General features: G+C 37.8%; 1 protein-coding gene across 2 annotated transcripts in view; it reads left to right on the top strand.

Annotated features, from left to right (window-relative positions):
- The window catches only part of CDH2 (cadherin 2), a 118,540-nt gene that overhangs the window by 60,980 nt on the left and 37,173 nt on the right, over window positions 1-20,387 (top strand). For both annotated transcript variants that reach the window (XM_035571236.2, XM_035571237.2), the window contains exons 3-4: window positions 18,048-18,274; window positions 20,132-20,278. In XM_035571236.2, coding sequence (XP_035427129.1) covers window positions 18,048-18,274; window positions 20,132-20,278 — 374 coding nt within the window. The remainder of the gene's footprint in view (window positions 1-18,047; window positions 18,275-20,131; window positions 20,279-20,387) is intronic.

Below are 20,387 nucleotides of genomic sequence, written 5' to 3'. Positions count from 1 at the left end.
TTGTAGTCCTCATGCATACCAAACTCTTCCAAATCAGTACAAGTATATAGTACAAAGAGGTTTCTGGTGTCTACTTGTTTCCCTTCAGCACTTTCTTTGCAAATACAGTGACTTTACTATGGAAAAGCTGGTCTTTGGTTGCTGATATTTTATTCATTTATTAAGTGGCAATTTGAGATGTCTGTCCTGTCCAGAAATGTATTTGTGTAACTTTCAAATGAAATCAGAAATTAAAATCCATGCTTTTTTTTTTTTCTCTTAGCTGTCTCCTCATTTTTTTCTCTTAAACAAAGATAAATAAGATTAATGATTGTTTGTTTGTTGACAACAGCACGAACTCAAATATCCAGTAGAGGCCATCCAATAAATTTAACAGACCAGTGCAGTAAATAATGCCTAGAAGTGAGGGAAGAGGCTTATTACAGATTTTACAGGTTTTTAGAGTTTTATATAGACTTGTAAGAACTCCAGATTGATTTGATTGGACTTACTCCATTAACAAGCTATGGCTGATTGGTTCCATTGGAACAAGCTTTTCAGGTCTTGCCTAAATTCACCCTAATATTGTGGCTGCCTGGTTTTAGTTATTCAGTTGAACAATAAATCATTTGTTTAGTGTCCATGTAATGTTTTTAGTAAATTGGCTGATGTGAGCAGAGTTACTTAATGATGAAGATACTGAAACTATAATTAGTTTTAATCTACTGTGCACTATCAAAACCTAAAGGACAAAACAAAGTCTTTTCTCAGAGTTAATGTTGGTAGTTGCACTTAATAGTCGCAATTTATAATCTGTTAAGTTAATCATTTCTGTGTTTCATGTTAAATGAACATTTTCATTTTGAAAGGTGGATTGTTCCTCCCTGTACATGGTTCAGTGTTAACCCAAGTCACCTTCTTATTCTTCAAAAATGCAATATTTTACAGTTGACTTTAGTTCTAGCAATATTAACAAAAATGCACTTTTGCCTAGGTAAGGGTTGGAGCTAGAGATAAAATGGTTGTTCAGGGTTATTACTGAAATTCCCTATAGTCCCCAGCTGTGTTGTAATTTCGTATTTAACATGTGATAGCAGTGCGACATAAACTACATTAATGGCCCATAAATAAATTCAAAAAATCCATGTTTCTGTTGCTGTTGTTGTTAATGCCTGCTAGTGGGCACTGTCACTTAAGTTCTGCCAAGCTGTAAACGAAATTCTTTTTCAGCAATTTATAGCTTCCTTCAGCTTCCCATACAAATGTTTAGCCTCAGAGAGATTTGCTCACCAGGCATCTATGTGGCATCATGTTTTTCTATGAAGATTAAGGCAAATTCTTGTTCAAACGGTAAACCATAGCAAAAGCAGCTTGCTAAACAGCATTGGAAGGATTTGTTTGCCTGCTCTTTGTTTGGTTTTTGGACTGGCATGCCTAATACTATTTCTGGACATGTTACATGGAGTAATGGGGAGGGGGAGAGAGAAAAATCCAAGTGTACCACACATAGCATAACACTTGCCAAACTTGATAAGTGAACAGCCCCAGAGCTCAGTCTGATTTCCCCAGACACCAGTCAAGTACAAACGCTTTTATAGCTCTCGCAGCCCAAGGCAAGCTGGAAAGAATTACAGCCCCTCCCAGTCCAAAGCCACTTGCACAGTAAACAAAATAGTCGCTAAACAATTTGCTGCCCTTGATATTTTGCTGACCTGCACGACCCCTCGTTTTGCTGATGCGGCGGAGCTGCTCCTGCAGCAGCTCCCTGGTCCCCATGTCATTTCGCATTTTGTTCTCGAGCTGTGCGTCTCTGTGTCCAAGCATTACCTCCTGCTCAGAGGAGAGGCTGAGATCACTTCTCGTGCCTGGGAAGACAGAGGTCTGGAAGGATTACAGGAGGAGCAGGAGCTTTGCTTATCACTGAGGCTCAGCTCTTACCTTGTGCAGCTGCTGGGGCTCAGCCTGGTAGGGGCAGCAATTGCTCCCTCCTGTCCCTCCTTCTGCACGGGTCAGGAAACATCTTTAGGTCCACCAGGAAGGGATGTTCCTATGGGTTACGCAGTGAGGCAGCACTAACGGGGGCAGCAAGAGATGTTACGTCCAGTTCTCCTTCACTGGATATTTACTTCAGATCATGTTCTGTAGTAGGTGTGTTTGAAGCCGCCAGTAATGTTATTTCTTGTCCTTTGCTGAATTTATCATCTCCTTATTCACTGTAAGGAGAGGAAATGGTCAAATTGTTACTACCTGTGTACCATGTTTATGAGGAGATGAGAAATGGAGACTTGGCTCTTGGTCCAGTAAACAAAATGTAATAAAAGTGCTGTTGCAGGAACATAAATACGCCTTTTAAAAAATGTGGTAAATGTAATTTTGGAATGCAGCAATATTTTACAGCCCTGAATTAAACAGTATTGAAGCCATGTTTAGTTTTGATGAGCCAATCCTCTAATTCAAAGTTACACGTTTGTTGACAAGGCCTTGTGAATGTATTTCAGACTCAAATGAAAAATGTACAGAAGGATGGCTCCTTTCTATAGGAACAAAACAACAACAAAAAAAGCCTTCTCTGGTTCGTGACCACAACCAAGAAAAGTATGAAATACTATTAATAAATATTTTTTAGATCAGAACTACTACCTGATTGAAAAGACACGTAGGGAAAGATAAATCCTTTCCATTTCCATCTAGAGGAAGGACATAGCTTTCTTTTCTTAAACATTCCTTTTACCTGTCAGGTCAATGAGTATCACAGGCTCAACTACGCTTTTGTCCTGATGAGGCTACCAAGACAGAATGTTCCTGTTTGACAGGAGAGGAAGCATTTACATGAATCATACACATTTATTTTATTTTTTTAAATAGGAACAAAAAGATTATTTTAAGTAGTTAAGTGCTGACAGGTTTTCAGGACAGTGTGGGTTGGCTTTTGTCATCATTCATTTTTGAATTACTCAGTTTTATTTTCCAGCTTTTCTTTACCTTTGGTATTTTTATCGATATGTGGACAGAGGGACATAACCAAGCTGTGCTGGATATATAGTAGTGTCAAAAGAGATATGCCTATCAGTAGCTTTGCACACATACTTTTCTTCGGTTTTGCCAGTATGTTTGTGCAGTCATCTGGTGGATGGAATAAACATCAGTAGAACACGTTCCCTTTAACATATTTGCATTTATAAGTAACTCACATTGGATTAGCTATATGGAAGTGGTGATGTAGTGCTCTAACATATTAGATTTTTTTTTCTTTTAAGGCTTCGTTTCTAGTAAACACACCTCCACTGGAAAGGAGGGCTAGTTGGATGGCACTAGAAGACTCATCATGTTCCCCTAGACTGTTTTGTGCAGTCTGCTGGTGTGGTAAGGGTCAGCTGGGTCAAAGGGAAGAGCGCCCACTTCAGTGATGCTTTCTGATTCCTGTGTGAAAGTTTTCTGAATTTAGGTCTCACCTGCTTGTTAGAATGGCTTTCAGAATTGTTTCTGAACCTTTTATAAAAATGACATGAGTTACGTTCACTTGTCAGCTGTCGTTACATAAGAGCATCTCCAGTTGTGGTGGGGAAGACTCAGTTGACAGAACAGTAGAAAGAAGTGGTATGACCCTTCTTCTCTCCCCAAATACATAATATGCTGTAAGCCATCGTAGGTGAGGAACATCCATTTCCTAAGACACTGCTGTTTCTCTTGGCTCTGCTTCACTGCATCAAGATTTTGGGAAGACCATCTGAGTTTGCTACCTTTGGAGCTTGAGATATTTTTTTTTATTATCTCCCTTAAGTTTGAGAGAATAAGAGACATCTTATTGGCACCTAGGAGACAAGGATCTACGTGGCAGTAGTATTGTCCTGAGCAACATGGACACATTTTATGGAAAATACTGCTTGGAGACATATAGGTGGAAAACGTGAAGGCAGAGAATCAGGTTGTGTCATATGTAGAAGGCAGCTTAGGAAAAGGCCTGGTGGAGACAGGGTGTTTTAAAGGAAGGGAGATAGCATTAAAACAGCATAGCAGTACCTAGCAAAAGAGCAGAAATCTATCAGATGTGAACATAAGCTAAAGTTAAAGCAAAGCTATGCAGCTGTACATAAGAAAGTTGAATGTGATTTGTAGATAGATTGAATGCAGTTACCAATTTTTATCTTGAGGGCTTGTTAAGTACTACAGATTAAACACAATTGCATGGCTAAAATATCAGATGTGTCAAGTTATTCTGTTTCCTTGGACTACAAAGAAAAAGTTATATTGCAGTATTGAAAATATACAGCAACAAAGGAGTTGAACAAAAAGTAAACTTGCTTGTAGATTAGTGCTTCTGATTAGTTAGTGATAGCAGTTTTTAGAAAATGATTAGTTATGTTTACAATGGGCGAAATGCCAACAGTGGCACATTTAAAGTGGTATCTGCATATTTTAAAAGGAAAACAAATGCTGTAGTGAATCTAATCAAAAAGTTATTTCTAAGAAACAGCAGCCATACTGCATGCTTGTGAGCCAGAAGTATTTGTAATTTAACTCAAATGCCTTTCTCCATACACAAGTTACTCTATAACTCATCTGTGGCATCATTTATATGTTCCTTAGTGATTTTTCTGATATATGACAATAATAAGCACAGAATTGTTGAGACCTTCACGTTAATATTATTGTCTTATGATGTCATAGTCTGTTGTCTTTGGTAACATCTTGAAGTAATGTATACAGAATACAAGGATTACTGAGAAATGGATATGATTTCTAAATAGAGTTCAATTTTCAATGGATCTTTGCTTTCTCTTGGCAGCATATCAAAGCAAAGTAATAATGTCTCAGTGCCAGTATTTTAAAATGTAGCTCAGATGTTTATTGTAAGGTCATCGCTGTTAAATTTCACGTGTTGCTTGCTGCTGCTGCCAGAGACGCTGCTTTTAGTTTTCAGAAACCCATTTCTCATGGGGGAAGGTGAGCTTTAGATATCATAATTTTAGTCTGAGAAATACATGAAAGTAATGCATCCCTCATTTACCGGTGGCATTGTCCAACTTAGTAAGCATTATTCCAGACTTGAGAGTGCTCAGCTGAGATGGCTGCTCTAATAGATTATATTTCTTGCTTACATGTCTGGTTACCTCATCAGAGCGTTATGCACCAGCAGGATGGGTGCTCTCCACTGGTCAGAAAAGCAGCCTGCAGGAAAGTCTGTAGTACCATCCCTGTGAGCAGCCTGTCCAAATGAAGCTGAAGATGCCTTGCACCACGTGTTCTGGGTAGCACATTTCAGACAACCACCAAGTACATCTGCAGGCTCTCTCTACTCATTGAGAAGATCATGTTGAGGGCAACTGCACTTGCTTAGCCTCCAGAATTCATCATCTTCAATGTGATGTTAGGTAGGATGATGTAGATTTGGGTCCGTTCTCCAAACAATGTTATGCATATTGAGAGGAAGTAGATTGTAGTGGAGAGCACCTGCATTGAAGTTACCTGAAATGAATAGAAAAAAACAGAGTCTTGGTTTTCTTTTGGTTTGTTTTTCAGTGTGGATACTTGTTTTGTGTTTATTTGTTTTCTAATTTCTTAGAACACAGCCCTAACACACAGTGAAATAGATCCTAAACAGCATTTCAGCATTTGACTCTAGTCTTTGCCTGCAAGATGGAGACTGGCCAGACTTGCATGCTGATGGCTGTTGATTGCCTCAAACATATGTGGGGGGAGAGGGTGATTTTCAGCTGCCACTGATGAACATCAGACTCCCAACATCTGATGACAGGTTGCTATTTCACACTCTACAGTTTTGTTTCAACAGAAATTCGGTATGTCGTCTCACTGAGTGACTTTGTCTTCTCCTAGTAGGTGAAACTATTGCGTTTATGGACCAAAAGCATTTTCATATGCGTATAAAGGCACTTCCTGGATACAGTAAGTGTCTGAGATTTTTTGGAGAGGAACAGCACTTCATGCACCAGGAGAAGAAAGAATTTAGCCATGAGCAATTTGAGTAGTCATTTAGATCAATCATGAATCTGCTTATCTTAGCTATCATAGTGCAGCATTTCAGTAATCGTTGTACAAGATGTTTGTAATGATATCTGTCCTATCCTTAGGAAAACTAACAGAGCAGCAACTTCCTCATCAGTGGTCATTATTGTAGGACGTACTGGGCAGTATCTTCTGAAGTCTGTGGTAATGCAGCATGGTTCTTTTTATTCCATTTGCAAACTGGCATTGTTTTGAGGGAGAGGAAGTGAAAAGAGATGTTTGTTCACACGACTGAATACCACAGGTGCCTTTTCTGGGAGCTCAAACATTTGAAGAATATTGAGAGAAATACAGATGGCAGTTGAAATAACCATTGAAATATTGAAATGTTTATTATAATGGGGCTTTTCCACTCAGATTCCTTTTGAAACAGAATATTTAGTATTCTGGTATGTAAAATGAGGCATCTTTTTTATCAGAATAAGACAGTACTTGGCTTCTACAAGTAAATTTAGTTTCAGTTTTGTGATGCATCAATTCTGCAAGTTACTACTGAAAGAATGTTGCCATTATCCAGGTGCTCGAACCATGTTTGATTCCTGTAAATATTTGAAATTATTACTATTTTCATCTACTACCAAGGACTCTCAGTCAAGGAACAGTCCCATTATACTGATCACTGTACAGATAATCCCTGGGGACTTTGCATTCTGAGCATTTGGAGGGTGATGCTGCATAATCTGTACTAAGAAACTTAGGATGTCATGGCTAATAATTGAAAAATCAAGGCTGCACGGAGAACAATACCTCACTGCTACTCAACAAAATAGTCTTGACATAGACAGTAATAGGTTAATTGCCACATCCACAAATGAATCCTAATGATGATTCCCTTCAAGAACCATCATCACATGGAGGATTTTCATTGTGATATTTATAACATTAATCTTTGGTCTCAAAGCTCATATAACTGTTCGCCCAGCAGAAGGGTGCAGAAAGGTAATATCCTGCTCCAGTCCTTAGGCCTTTCTAAAAGTAGGATTTTAGTTCTAGTTCAATCAGTCAAGCCCCTGCCATCTTCAGGCATTATTCCAATTTAATACAATTTGAATGTCAAGTATCTCGTGTTTTGCACTCACAAGGCCCACAGGAAAGTCTAGACCAAAAAAAAAAAAAGTCCGCATTTATCATAGGAAACGTATCCTTAAATATATCAGAACGTCTGTTCGTTTTCTTTTCTGTTCTGCTGTGGCTAGACTGAATCATGATTGTTAAATGAGAGGCTGTTCAGCCAGGTCTGCGTCTGCCTGTTCCCCAAGAAGGCTGTTACCTGGAATAAATTGCATAAATTTGCACAGCATTGTCTTCGCATAGGATCCTAAAGTATGTCTTAATTTTGCTATGGTTGTATTGAAAGTTGCTTCTTGAATGAAGCCTATCTGTATCCTTCTCATTAATCTGCATTTTGTGTCCAAGGATGCTTTTATTTTTCTTCCTGGATTATCCCAGGTGCCATGTTGTGCTGCAGGTATGCTTGTCTGCATTTTGAGAAGAAAACAGTTTTTATACATGTTTTTTCCAAGCATAACACCTCTCTTATTCCTGTCAATTTAAATTTAAGTGGATTATTTGAGCCTCATAATTTTGTAATCCCTAGAACGAGATGTGCAAAGAATGGTAAATGTTTGTGAAAGCAAGTAGTGTCACTTGAATTTTGACTTAAACTGCATCAGCTGTACACAAGTAACCTCATGTTGATCATTTTAAAGGGTTTCCACTATATAATGTAGTCAGATGTGAAGATGCTCTTCTGCTTGCAATCAGTGTTTCTCTAACTTACCTAGACTCAGGTGAGCTTTCTGTTAAATGATAAGCTAATTTGGAAAGAGACTCAGGTCTGAAGTCCTGAGTCTGTAGCTCTTTATTTATCCTAAGAAACCATATTTCTCTTCCTCTTTGCTTTGCCTTTTGGGCTGTTGAGATTTGTTAATGTTGCAATGATGTCTCATCTCATTGAGAATATGGTTTAGGTAATCAATCAAGAGGATAAAAGTAATTATTAATCATCTGAAGCATTTGCTGTGTTCCAGTCACCAAGGAGTATTCCAGCACAGGAGTATTGCTATTTTTTTTCTGATCCCTGGACATATTTTCATTCAAGAGGGGGGAAAAAAAAGTACTCTTTGCTCTATGTGTAGGACTGAATACAACTTTAAGGGTTCACTGTGATGATTAAATGTTTCGGGTGAATTTCCATGTTTGGCAATGCTCAGAGATTTCCTACATCTTTTTAATTCATTTAAATAGGAAGCACTGATACTAGTGCTTCTTTGTTAATTTTTAGGTATCTACATGCATTTATTCCATCTGAGGGGAAATGTGACATGCATTCAGAGGAAACGTAACTAGCTCCAGTGAAAAACCCAGATGATGGAAGTAGTTTTGAGTATATGCAGTTAGACAAATTCCTGGCAGTTCTCCTGGTATTTCCTCATCCTAAATTATTCATTAATTAATCAATCATTAGCATGCTACTTTTGCCACTTTAAGTGATGAAAGCTATACATAGAGTGAGATAATACTCATTTACAGGTTACTTTCACACACATGCACACTTCTTTCCAACAAGAGAGCCATGTTACTGTAGCTTTTTGTGTCTTCCACTTCGTTACAGAAAGTACTGCTGTGGCCTGTTATGTACTAGCCGTTCAAGTCACAAGATACTTTTTTTTATTTTTAAGGTTAGATATCTGTTTATTATTATTATTAATAAATCTTCAGGTCTGAATAGATAACACTAAGCTGCCATGGCAACCAGTTTTCTGCCCGAGGCCTACTGGACATGATCCAGTGATAGTATAATCCCTGGGATTTATGATTTTTATTGCTATCTAACACATCAGTGTAAATAATGCTAGGCTGTCTCTGCTTCCATCCTATTTGGTAACTGTTCGGTTTCCTGTCCTTTTTTGTTGTAAAAGCAGTGTTCAAGCAAAAAGGGTGCTTATCTCTTTGCTAAGATAACGAGCACCTGTTTGTTACCACAGAATCTCAAAACAGCTGAGGTGGGAAGGGCCCTCTGGAGGCCATCTGGTCCAATCCCCTGCTCAAGCAGCAACACCGAGAGCAGGTTGTCCAGGTGGCTTTTGAAGATCTCAAGGGATCACCATCTGCAGTCCCTCCAGGCATCATGTGCCAGTTCTCAGTCACCTGCACAGTAGAGAAGGTGCTTCCCGATGTTCAGAGGGAACCTCCTGTGTTCCAGCTTGTGCCCGTTACCTCTTGTCCAGGCACGACATTACAGGGTGGCATATGAAGAAGACTATGAGTCTTCTATCGGACATCTTCACTCGCAGATGTGTGCTGGTTTGTGAAGCTGAAAAGCAGCTTCAGGGAAAACTGTCCTTGTGGCGTATGTAGCAGCTCGGTGCGTCCAAGGAGGCGCATCCAGGTGGCAATGCATCTGTCCCTGTCCAGTGAGCCACCTGGGATGGACTGTAAAATGTGCTATCAAGCAACGGGTGGTATCCTGGGGTCTCCATCAGAATTCTGAATAATAAACAGTCCCGCATCTGTTTCAACAATATTCTTTCATTGGAAATGGGAGTATTGGCCGGATCACTGCCATTTTTCAAAGCTGGGAATTCTAGTTGTAATACTGTGCAAATACAACATTTGTTTCTGCCAGGCTGCTCAGTAATTCAAGGAGAAAAGACTCTAATTTTATTTTCTTTTTTACACAGTAAGAAGTGAAATACACCCTAAATGTGATGGACGTGTACTTCTCCCTTATGTTCTGTTGTTGTTTTTAAACTCCTTTGAAGTGTGGGGGCTTAAGCTACCACTGAAAACAGCTGACCTGTTGCATGGGTGAAACAGATCATCAGTTTGTTTGAAAGTATGCATGTACCCATTTGATATATCAGCACATCCTGGCTCTTCACAGAAACTCCAGAAGCCTGCATTTTTATTTAGTTTATTTTTTTTAAGGGCAGCCCTCCAGTGACAGGCTCTTTTCACCTACGTGTGCTTGAAGCCTGAGTTGCCAGCCTGAAATGAGAATAGCTTCAGCACCTCTGTACCTCCATCAGGAGCACAGTTGAATGAGGGGGCAGGAAAAATTGAGAGAGTTGGGGAACAAAGTAAAAGATGAGAAAATAAGTTTCAAAAATTAAGAAAACTGAACACCCAGAGACAGGAAGAATGGAGAAGAAAGAAATGCTGAGAAAAAAAAAAAAAAAAACAACAACAAAAACAACAAAAAAAAAGAAACTTGAAGCCTAGAAGGAGGTTAGGGCCAGGAGCAGTTAACAAAGAGAATATATAAAAGCATCTCTCTCTCCTTATTGCTAAAGAAAAAAATTTTTGGTGTTTTCTTAAGACAGAATAAAAGGCAACGCTGCTTATCTAGTTTTTACTAGATATTTAATATTTAAGTCACTATTATAGCAATAAAACTGCCCTGTAATTGCTACACGATAATTGTAGGTATTTGTTTCTTACACTGTTTAAGGTCACATAAAAATGAATAGAGGTAAAAATAGGTTTGTGCTAAGTGCCTGAATTTTGAAGCTGTTTTCTGCTAGCTATCTCTAAAGACAGTACTTTCCCTTTAGTCTCCCAGTTTGACTGTTCAGTAGATATTTTTTAATTACCAAATTGGATTTTAGCAGGTGTAGTCCGTTGATGCATTATGGGTATAAGAGATTAGTGTTTAATCCTTCTTTTTATTACTGTGTAGAATGGTATACTTGGGGAAGTATTAAAGGTGCATTGCATACTCCAGAGTACAGAAATGACATTTATTACCGAGTTTTCTTTCAGTTAGCATCCTCTAGGAAAAAGCTCTAGCAGAACTCTGCAGGAGCCTACAGGCTCATCTATAGCAAAACTGCGTTAAGCAATACAGAGTGGAGGAAAAGGGAAAGAAACCTTTTTGTGTTTTAAAACAAAAGCAGTTGTTGAAATAGAAGTACTTCCCCTCCCCGAAGATGCTTATTCTCTTTTTCTGTATTTTTTTTTTAAATAAAGACAAAAGGGGTGTCAAAGCGCAGAAGATCTTTGTGTCAGTGAGTGGTAGAGGCAAGAACTGAAAAGGATCAGTGAATCAGATATAATTTGGACTCTGTTTGAGATACCAGTTCTGTGTTTTGCTGATGGCTGGCATTCCCATTCTGAAAAGCTGCAGAGGCATTTCTGTCGAATAGAAAGAACATTATCCCTGTTTTCATTCTGGTATGCCTATTATGACTTTGTTCTGTAAACAAAGAGGATTATGGGAACTGGAAACTGGATTTTATTAAAGAGCTGTGCAAGTCTTTCACTACAAAGGTTAGAATTGGGCAGTTTTGTGATAACTACCTGTGAAAGAAAATACTTTAAAAATAGACCCCAGTGATTGAGTTGGTTGGGTTAATGAGGAAGCAGGTCTCTGATGTAGAACTGAGTATGCTCTGTGCTTTGACATTTCCCATTTGCACTTTGCAGTGCAAGACTTTCAAAAAAAAAAAAAAAAAAAAAAACACACAATCCAAAATGCAATTGTACAAATTCAGAGTGAAAAATACATGCTGCAGAAATAGTTTCCACCAACCTGCCATTGTGTAGACTACTAGATTGCTTTGGAAGTGTGTTTTAGGAAATATGTGTATTCTTTCTTCTGTCTAGAAGTAGTAGTCTGGAGAGTGGGGCAGGGAAAGGAATTGCACTGAATGAATATTCATTGCAGTGACCAGAACAAATTAATTTTACCTGTGTGTTGTACAACTTCTCTTACAACTTCTCTTACAACTTAACGGCTTTTCTGCAGTACATGACTCACTACAAGCATCTTAATACCATAGAGTAAAGTCATATATTAATACTAGCTAGACTTTACCTAGTGCCTGCTGCAGATCACTCTTCTGGAACTGCTTTCAGTTAATGAAATAAGCGTACAGTATGAATTAAACCATAACTGTTGCAAATCATTTTTCCTTTTAATTATTGTTTTCCTAACTGAATAGACAGATGATTAAGCAAACAGTACAGCATGGAAATATGGAAAGTTAAGCTGCTAAGAGTCAGATCATGAAACAAGTAAAGTTGGTAAATTGCTTAAATGTATCCCCAGTTTCATCTCAGTTGAGACTTTTTTGTGTGATCTGTTTTTTTCCCTTTTTGTGAGTTTCTTTGTCTTCCACTTGGCACCAGTCTGTAAAGCTTGTGAAGTCAAGTGAAAATAGGAATTAGAAGCGAATGGCACAAATTTGGCCCTTAGTAAGTGGCAAAACTCCAGTTCATTTCCTGCCATCCACACCAGCAGACTTTTGCTCACCATGGGTGAGGGTGGGAGAGTGCAGTGCTCAGCACGAGGTTGGAGGGTTGGAGATTTTCAGAAGCAATTACTGAATTAGCAGGCTTGCTTTTCGGAAGGTGGTAAGCAGCTGCCTTTTGACAGTCAGACTGTCTTTTGAAATGTCACAGGCTGGTTACCCCAAAAAGGCTCAAAATGAGTGGCTTTTTTGAGATATTTCTGGATGATCTGAAGAATAGGATGGTCTACAGTGCATGAAAGTAAAAAGACAAAAGAAAAGGGGATTAGAAAACAGACTAGAAGAACCTATTAGAAACAATGCTAGTGTATTAAGTATCTCTAAGGGATATAGTGACAAATTCAATTATAATACAGTTAGAAAAATGCCATTGTCTAAAATAACCTGATTAAATTCTGTATTTATTTTGCATCAGTAACTTCTGTATCTAATTTTCTCAGCTTATAGGTGAGAACAAGACATTTTCCTGATGGTTAGAGACCACTCGTGTCAAAAAATCAAAAATTAAATAACGTTTTTAAGCTGAGCTCAAATCAGACACATTTTAAAAGTGCTATTGGTGTTGGAAAAGGCAAGTTAAAATGTAGTTCAGTTCTTTGGAATTCTAATGGTCTGCCATGACGTAAAAAACCCACTTCTCTGACTTTATATATAAACTTGAAGGTTATCTATAATTGTAGTAAAGAATTTCTCATGGGCATTTCACATGCCACTCTGGCAAGCCATGAGCTGAAATACGAGCATCTGCACTCTGTTAGTAGGACTAATAGATCACCTTACAGATACAGAAGTAGCCAGTCTGAATAAATTACTAATTTATATAAAGTGTTTTTCTGTTGTTATTTACTGGAGTGTGGTTTTCTCAGGTTTCTCTCTCTGCAAAAATAGGAAGGCTTGTTAAATATGGAGTGTTCTTGGAGAAGGTAGTGTTCAGATATTAAGCATGCAGATAGCTAGACAGTTGAAGCAGAATGTTTCCATAAAATTTCACATACTGTCAAAGGTAAAAGTGATATCTGGCAGGTGGTTGTATGTAAGCTACTTTCTTATCCTATTTATTTTATCTGCTGCAGAGTGATCCTGAGTGAATTAAATATACCAGCTTTTTCCATTTTATGATACTCACTTTTAACTGTATTGCTCGAGCACATGTGTTGTTAGCATTTGGAATTCATTGCAATTTCCGCAATGTCCTCTAAGTGAGCCTTAGCCTTGAGGTTGAAGCTTAGGCATAGAGAATAACTTTCAAGACAAGTAATATTGTTCCAGCACTTTTATGGAATGAAAATACACTTTTTTTTATTTATATGTATCTGAATCTTATCTAGAAACGAAATGGATATTTTCGAAGTGTAAAAAATCCAAATGGCAAACTCAACACAACTATCTCAGGTTAAAAACAAGTAACAAAATTTCTGTATTAAAATTCCATATTGTACACGAATATTTGCATGAAAAAATGATGGTAATAGTATAGCACATTATATCATTCTGTGCTCAGTCCTTGGGTCAAATAATTTTGGTGTTATTTGCCTAAGACAGAGCAGAAGAAATCTGTCAAAAGAGTGGAAACCAACACGAGTAGCATAAAAAAAGGTTTTGTTGTCTGAGAAATGATTCTAGGTCGTTGAAGATTACTAGTAAGGTACATGAGGTTAGACATTTATTTTACAGATATTATGAATCATTCATCTCATTAGACATGAGTAAGAGTGGTGTAGCTCTCTAGTGCACTTTAAATGAATTTGTGTGTTTAAGTTCTTAATTCTTTGTACAGTGCACGTTTATACATATGTTGTAATTACTTCCATGCAAAAGAGTGTTAGCTTGAGGGCTTGTTTTAATACAGCAGAGGTGTAGATTTTTGTTTAAGAATGTTGCAGTCAGAGAGGTTCTCTCTCTCTCTCTTTTTTTTTTTTTTTAATAATTGTTTTTGTGCAGGAAAAGTCCCCCAAAGTAGGATACTAATAACCTTTTCTCTGTAGGGTCTAATGATTAATAATAATCAAATGCCAAAATAGATTTTTTCTTCTGATTAAAGACTGTTTTTGTAAATCCTTGTGCATGGCCTCATTTTGAGCATGTGAATTAATTGCATTTACTGCCATGCTTCAAGGTAGGTGTCCTTATTATTGTTCTGGTATGACCTAAGGTATTTTTTCTTTAAAACCAAAATGGTTATATTTCAGATCATGACTGAATAGTTCCCCATGTTTTCAAATAAGGCACTTAGGAATCTTGTAAAACACAGATACTTCTCAGAAGATGCCCAAGATACTCAATAGAGAAATATCTTTTAAATCTGAGTTGTTTTTACAGATTGTGGGATATTTGCATCTGATAATTTATGCAGGTAGTGTTCTTAAGTAGTAAAATTAGGTATTTGATTACTCTTTTTACTGCATATAAAGTGACTAAATGCTGTATAATACATCTGGTTAACCCTTTTTAAAATGAAAAGAATTCATACGACTGATTTCCCAACTTGAAGGGACTTTGAAGGGGGGTATGCTTTCCAAGTGTGGTTGTTAGCACATACATGGCTGGTGTAAATAGTCATTATTTTTAGTGACAAAAAAAAATCCTCTAGCATTTTGGCAAAAAATCGTTGATTAAAAACCTACAGTCAGAAATCCCTCTTTGTTCATACCAGTTGAACACTGAAAAATGAGGCAAAGTGATCTAAATCAAATTTACAAGACTGATAACCATACAGTTGTGGGGAGAGTAGCTACTGTACAACCTGTACTCTGTCAAGGTAATTTAATTATGGATGGTTATACTTGAGTATAATTTGTTAACGTATGTTCCTCATAAAGGGAGAATAATTCTCACAAAGCATTGACAATTTTATACATTTTTACCAGGATGCTGTCAAAGGAAAGGGGTTTTCATTGAATTTTATAATATACAGTTGCCTGGAGGAGGAATATCAATGAAGTGGCTAGGAGCATGTTGGTTGTGTGTTTTTTTTTTTTTTTTCCTCTGTGCTGAAGATGGGGGGCAAGGGAGAGATCCTATTCTTCATGAGTTGAAATATTCAAAAAAAAATATTACGTTACTGTGTGGTACTTGGGAAATCAGTTTTTATAAAATGTTTTAATACCATAATCTTTTGGACCATAATGACTGTAACATTCCTTTTAAATTTCACCTCTTTCAAAACCAGTAAAGATCAAAGTTTGGGTTAATATTCATTGTCTTTTCAACTTGGTTCTTCTCAGAAGTTAGTCTTGAGAAGAGCCAGAGGTGAATCTTACTGTCTTCATCCTTTTGGTCAAGACACTCTTTTGAAGAGCAGGTTCAGAGAACAGCCATAGCTGAGATTAGAGGCCGACAGAGGCACAGAGCTATGGGTTATATGGCTCATTTTTTTCCCCCCTTCCCCTTTAGCTTCCTAATGCGAATTGTTCCTAACTGAAAGTTTTGTTTGTCAATGGAGATTACACTTGGCGGAGGCCCAGCTTTCTTCACGCTTGGGGTGTGGGTGGTCTCTGCCTCTGAACCCACATAAGAGCAGCGTTGTTCAGTTCCCCAGTCTCAATGGTTGACTTCTTAAATACGAGACATAGTGACTTCGGAGTAAACTCTTCATAGACATCCCTCATTTTTGTACTTATTGATACAGAATATACAGTTGTGAGGGCCAGCTAGTCAGAGTTACGTACTTAGGACAGTGGTAATGATTTTGGGATGCTAGTATGGTCATTTTAACAAGAAGCTTTATATCCTCGGTTTTGGGTCGTGCATTTTCTCACTTAGCTGTTGCATTTCAGCATACCATCATGGTAAGCTGATTCAAGTGATGAGGCTCAGAGCTAAAAAGAGAGGGAGATGATGGCTATAGTCGACATTTTGGTGCTGGATCTTATCTGCCTGTGAATTTTGTCCTCCTATATGAACCACGAACTAGAGGCTCTGTTATCTTCTCCAAGACTTGCAGACCTTTGTAAAGCCTGTAGGAAAGGAACTTGCACTTTATGGCGCTGGTAAGATGGAGCTGAGGAGGAACAAGCCTTAGGGAGCACTATCTACAAAAAAAATTAAGCTGAAGGCTAAGTGTTTATTAACATTGCAGTGAAGCACTCCCACTGCTAACGAGGAAGGCCTGAGGCAACATCTACAAGGAGCCCTAGCAATGATGCTTTTTACCAAGGGAGACGAGTTCTTCCTGGATTCTGCGCTTTGTGATGCGTGGCATACATGGTCATCTCCCCAGGATGAAGCAGGCATTTCCCAGAGGAAGCCTTTCAAACCATGCGAGCCGTCTGGAAAGAGCAGTGTCCCCCTGCACAGTCCAGCAAGCTCAGTACTAGGAAGTTTGACGTTTCATCATTTGTTTTGAGGGGTATTGTACTTTGTCTCACTTCTGTACATGATAGACACCTTTTAAGAAGTATTTTATAAAATCTTTTCTGTCAGGAGGGGGCAAATGGGGGATTCCAGATGATTGAAAGGGTGTAGTAAGGAAACAAATTTTGTATGTCATCTGAACATCAGCTTGGTCCTTGAAGTTCAAAGAGGAAAAGATAGGATTCTTCCTAGTATCTTCCTGTAACCAGTGCATTACAGAAGAAAGCATATGATGCATGGCATTTAGTCGTGATATTTCTTGAGAAGGACCTTTAGGTTTTGTAGCTAAATAGTTTGTGCATGGTTTAGCACAACATAAAAAGTCCAATAACTGAAATGAGGCATAAAGTCTCATTTCATCTTCACTATGTGCATTTCAGCACAACCTTCATAATGATGTTTTGAACTTCTGTTGCCCATACGATCAAAATATTTCACAATGCTTTAGAAACATTAAAGGATGATCATTGGCTTTAAAACCACACATCCATTTTTTACCTACTATTATTTGCAGTAACCCAAAAGATAAGTGGTAGTCAAAGCAATTGGGTGAAGAAAGCAGTAACCTGTTCTGTGCTCTTCCCATCATTATCTATACAATTAGTTTTACTGACTTTTTGTTCCAATGAGCATCTTTAAGATGACACAAAAGGAACTAGGTGAGCTAGGTGAGCATTAAATAAAAAACGGGTAATTCCTAAGTGGATGTATGGATGTGCGTGGTACATGAAGTAGCTTTCAAATGGGAAAAAAAAAAGATAAAAGATAAATGTCAAGTCCTTAACTTAGATTTTCTCTGTGAGGTAAGTATTTACTGCTGCTTCTGTCTTATAGATGAGGACTGAGGAAAATTAAGCCAAGAGCTCATAACTGATGTATCTGAGATAATAGAACTGAATCGTGGGTTGAGCAAGACATAGTAGGTAATCTTCTAACTGACTTTGAGGTTTCTGACTTACCGTCATTGTCAGAGAAGACACTGGAAGCACAATTCTGTTTGTGATTATGGTTGCAGTGCAATTAAATCCAGTGAGTATTTATTTCTCAGCTTGTGATGATTTTGACTTGACTCGATCTTTTCTTGAGGCTTGAGGTGCAAATCCCTACAGGTGCTTGGTAGAAACAGACTGAAATGCAGTGTGGGATATGGAGGGAAAGGTTTCCTTGTTTGAGGGAGCTTTAGGAGGCAGGCAGCATATCTAGTGTTAAAAATTTTCTTTCTACCTAGTATTTCTCAGAAGAATATCGCTGTTACGTCACTGACCCCCTAAACCGTGAGACTCATAATTACATGTATGCCATATGATAATAGCAATCAGTTACTTTTTTCTGTTTCTGAATATTTGTTCTTAATTTCATATTCATTTTACATCACACACAGTTCAAATGGGCTGCCTTTTCATTTTTTGTTCTTCATTTTGTATGTGTGTTTTACAGTGAGGTTTCAAAGCTGTGATGGAAACAAAAAAATACACTTTGGAAGCAGTGAGCCAGAAGATTTTAGAATAGATGAAGATGGTGTGGTATACGCAGAGAGAAGCTTTCAACTTTCAGCAGAGCCGACAGAGTTTGTAGTGTCTGCTCAAGACAAGGAAACCCAGGAAGAATGGCAAATGAGGGTGAAGCTAACCCCTGAGCCAGCATTCACAGGGGCCTCAGAAAAGGTAAAGCAACCAAACGCCATCTGTATGAATGTATCCCCAGAAACAGGCTTAAAAATAGTTTTGATTTTGGCTGTCATGCACCTCTCCATGAGATATTCTACTAATGGGCAAGTACTGCATGTATATAATTGTGAAGCTGGAGCCTTAGAAAGAGCTTCTCTACTGTTATTCTGTAGCTTTGCTAAGGCATGGAAAGGCATGTCTGTTTAAGTATGTAGGATTCATTTATGTTTGAGCTTTTTGTTTGTATAGTTTGAGATTTATACCTGAATTTAAGTCAGACGTGGTCATTCCTTTATTTTAAATTGCTTGAAAGTATTGCAGTATTTATTCAAGCAGTTAAATATAACCACAAAATAAACAAATCTGTGCTACAATGCATCAGTCAAGTTTATTAGATGGGAGCTGTAGATTTGCAGCAGTAGTAGGAAAGCATTTCTGGCAGGGAATATTGGCTTTGTCTTGTCCCTTCATGATCAAATTGGAGACTGTAAATTATTCATGATTCCAGCACTAGTTGGTAAGGAAGATAGTCTCCCTCTGCTGGAAGCTGCCATAGGATAAGCCATGTACTGTAATGGAAATCACACCTATCAGTATACAAATAACATAACGTATTTACTTTAGGGAAATAGTATTAGGCCTGCTATGTTTGTCTGTAATATTACTTGCTGCCCGCTGCTTCTTACCTTCTCTTATAAAGCGCTTAATTTACAAGTAAGGAACAAAATTATTCATAGATTAATATGCCTGTTATGGATACATATTAAAGATTTAAGCATAATTTCAAAATAGATGGTGTGATTATGCAGGACGTTTTTCTGAAAACACTTTGAAAATCAAAGCTGTGTAATCAATTTTTTTTGCCTATTTGTTGATTGTTTTTAAACCTTCTAAGGCACATTTTTAACAAAGGAAATATTGTCATTTTGTCTGTCTAGTAAAAGAGCAGATACTTAGATATGCAATGGCATGCACTGTTCTTTCCAAAGATCCAGTTCAGGCATCCCTAACATCAGTAAAATATAGAGTAGTGGAATCTGGTCTTCAGTTGGGCATCTGTTTTTAGTCTGTGACGCATTTGATTAGATTAATGAGAAAGGGAAGGGGTGGTGGGGGAAGGGATTTTCTCTTAAAAGATTGGGAAAATGTTTTTGTCTCCCTGTCTCCACCCTTAAGCAAGCTAGCGTGGTTATATGTGTGCTGGCATCCAAAGGCTGAAATGACTGCAGTTATAGAAGGGAATAGGGAAAGAATGTTGACACCCAGCAGAGATTAATGCCCAGTGTGCAAAGTGGGTCATCTACAGCATCCATCATGGCTGACATAGGTTTAAAATAATTACAGCATTAATTCTATGGGATTTAATAGGGTCATAAATATTTGAGACGTTCCTTACCAGTATGTATTAAACTTCTCTTGGAACTCAAATTATATTTTAGAACACCCAGATCTAAATTTAATGTACAGTAACACATTACCTGGACTGAAGTTCCAGCTAATGAGAAATACATAAAGGCATACTATTAAAGTCTGTAAAATATTAACTACTTTCCTGAAAGTGGAGAATAGTTTACACAGTAGTGCCATGTTATAAATGGTTTATAATTTCATTTCTCCTCCGACATGAATGAGGAAAAAAGAAACAGAATTTTTAAAATTCTGTAGTACAGTAGTAAATAATATTGTCTATTTTCATACGCCATTGTTAATGCAAATAAAACAGTTCTGTTAACACAGATGAAAGACAGCCTTTCAGTTGATTGTGCAGTGCAGTTGTATACAAATTTATTTTATAACATCTACTAGCAATTCTCCTCCTAACATGTACTTAATTTTACCATGTACCTGGGAAAGGACCAAAAGAAAACTGAAGACATCATATTTCCATGGCAACAATATAAGCACAGCAGCCATCTGAAGAGACAGAAGAGAGACTGGGTTATCCCTCCAATCAACCTACCAGAAAATTCCAGAGGACCCTTTCCTCAAGAATTAGTTAGGGTAAGGAATTTAATAGATATGTGATTTCAGTGGCTCTTGGGTAGTTCTGGAAGAGACTTTGTGTGAATGATGTCTTGTCCATAGTCCAAATCTTTATCAGAGTGTTTTG

This window comes from Cygnus atratus, chromosome 2 (genome assembly GCF_013377495.2).
Source record: "Cygnus atratus isolate AKBS03 ecotype Queensland, Australia chromosome 2, CAtr_DNAZoo_HiC_assembly, whole genome shotgun sequence".
NCBI lineage: Eukaryota > Metazoa > Chordata > Aves > Anseriformes > Anatidae > Cygnus > Cygnus atratus.
The sequence above is the reverse complement of the archived record's forward strand: the minus strand, read 5'-3'. Positions and strand labels throughout refer to the sequence as shown.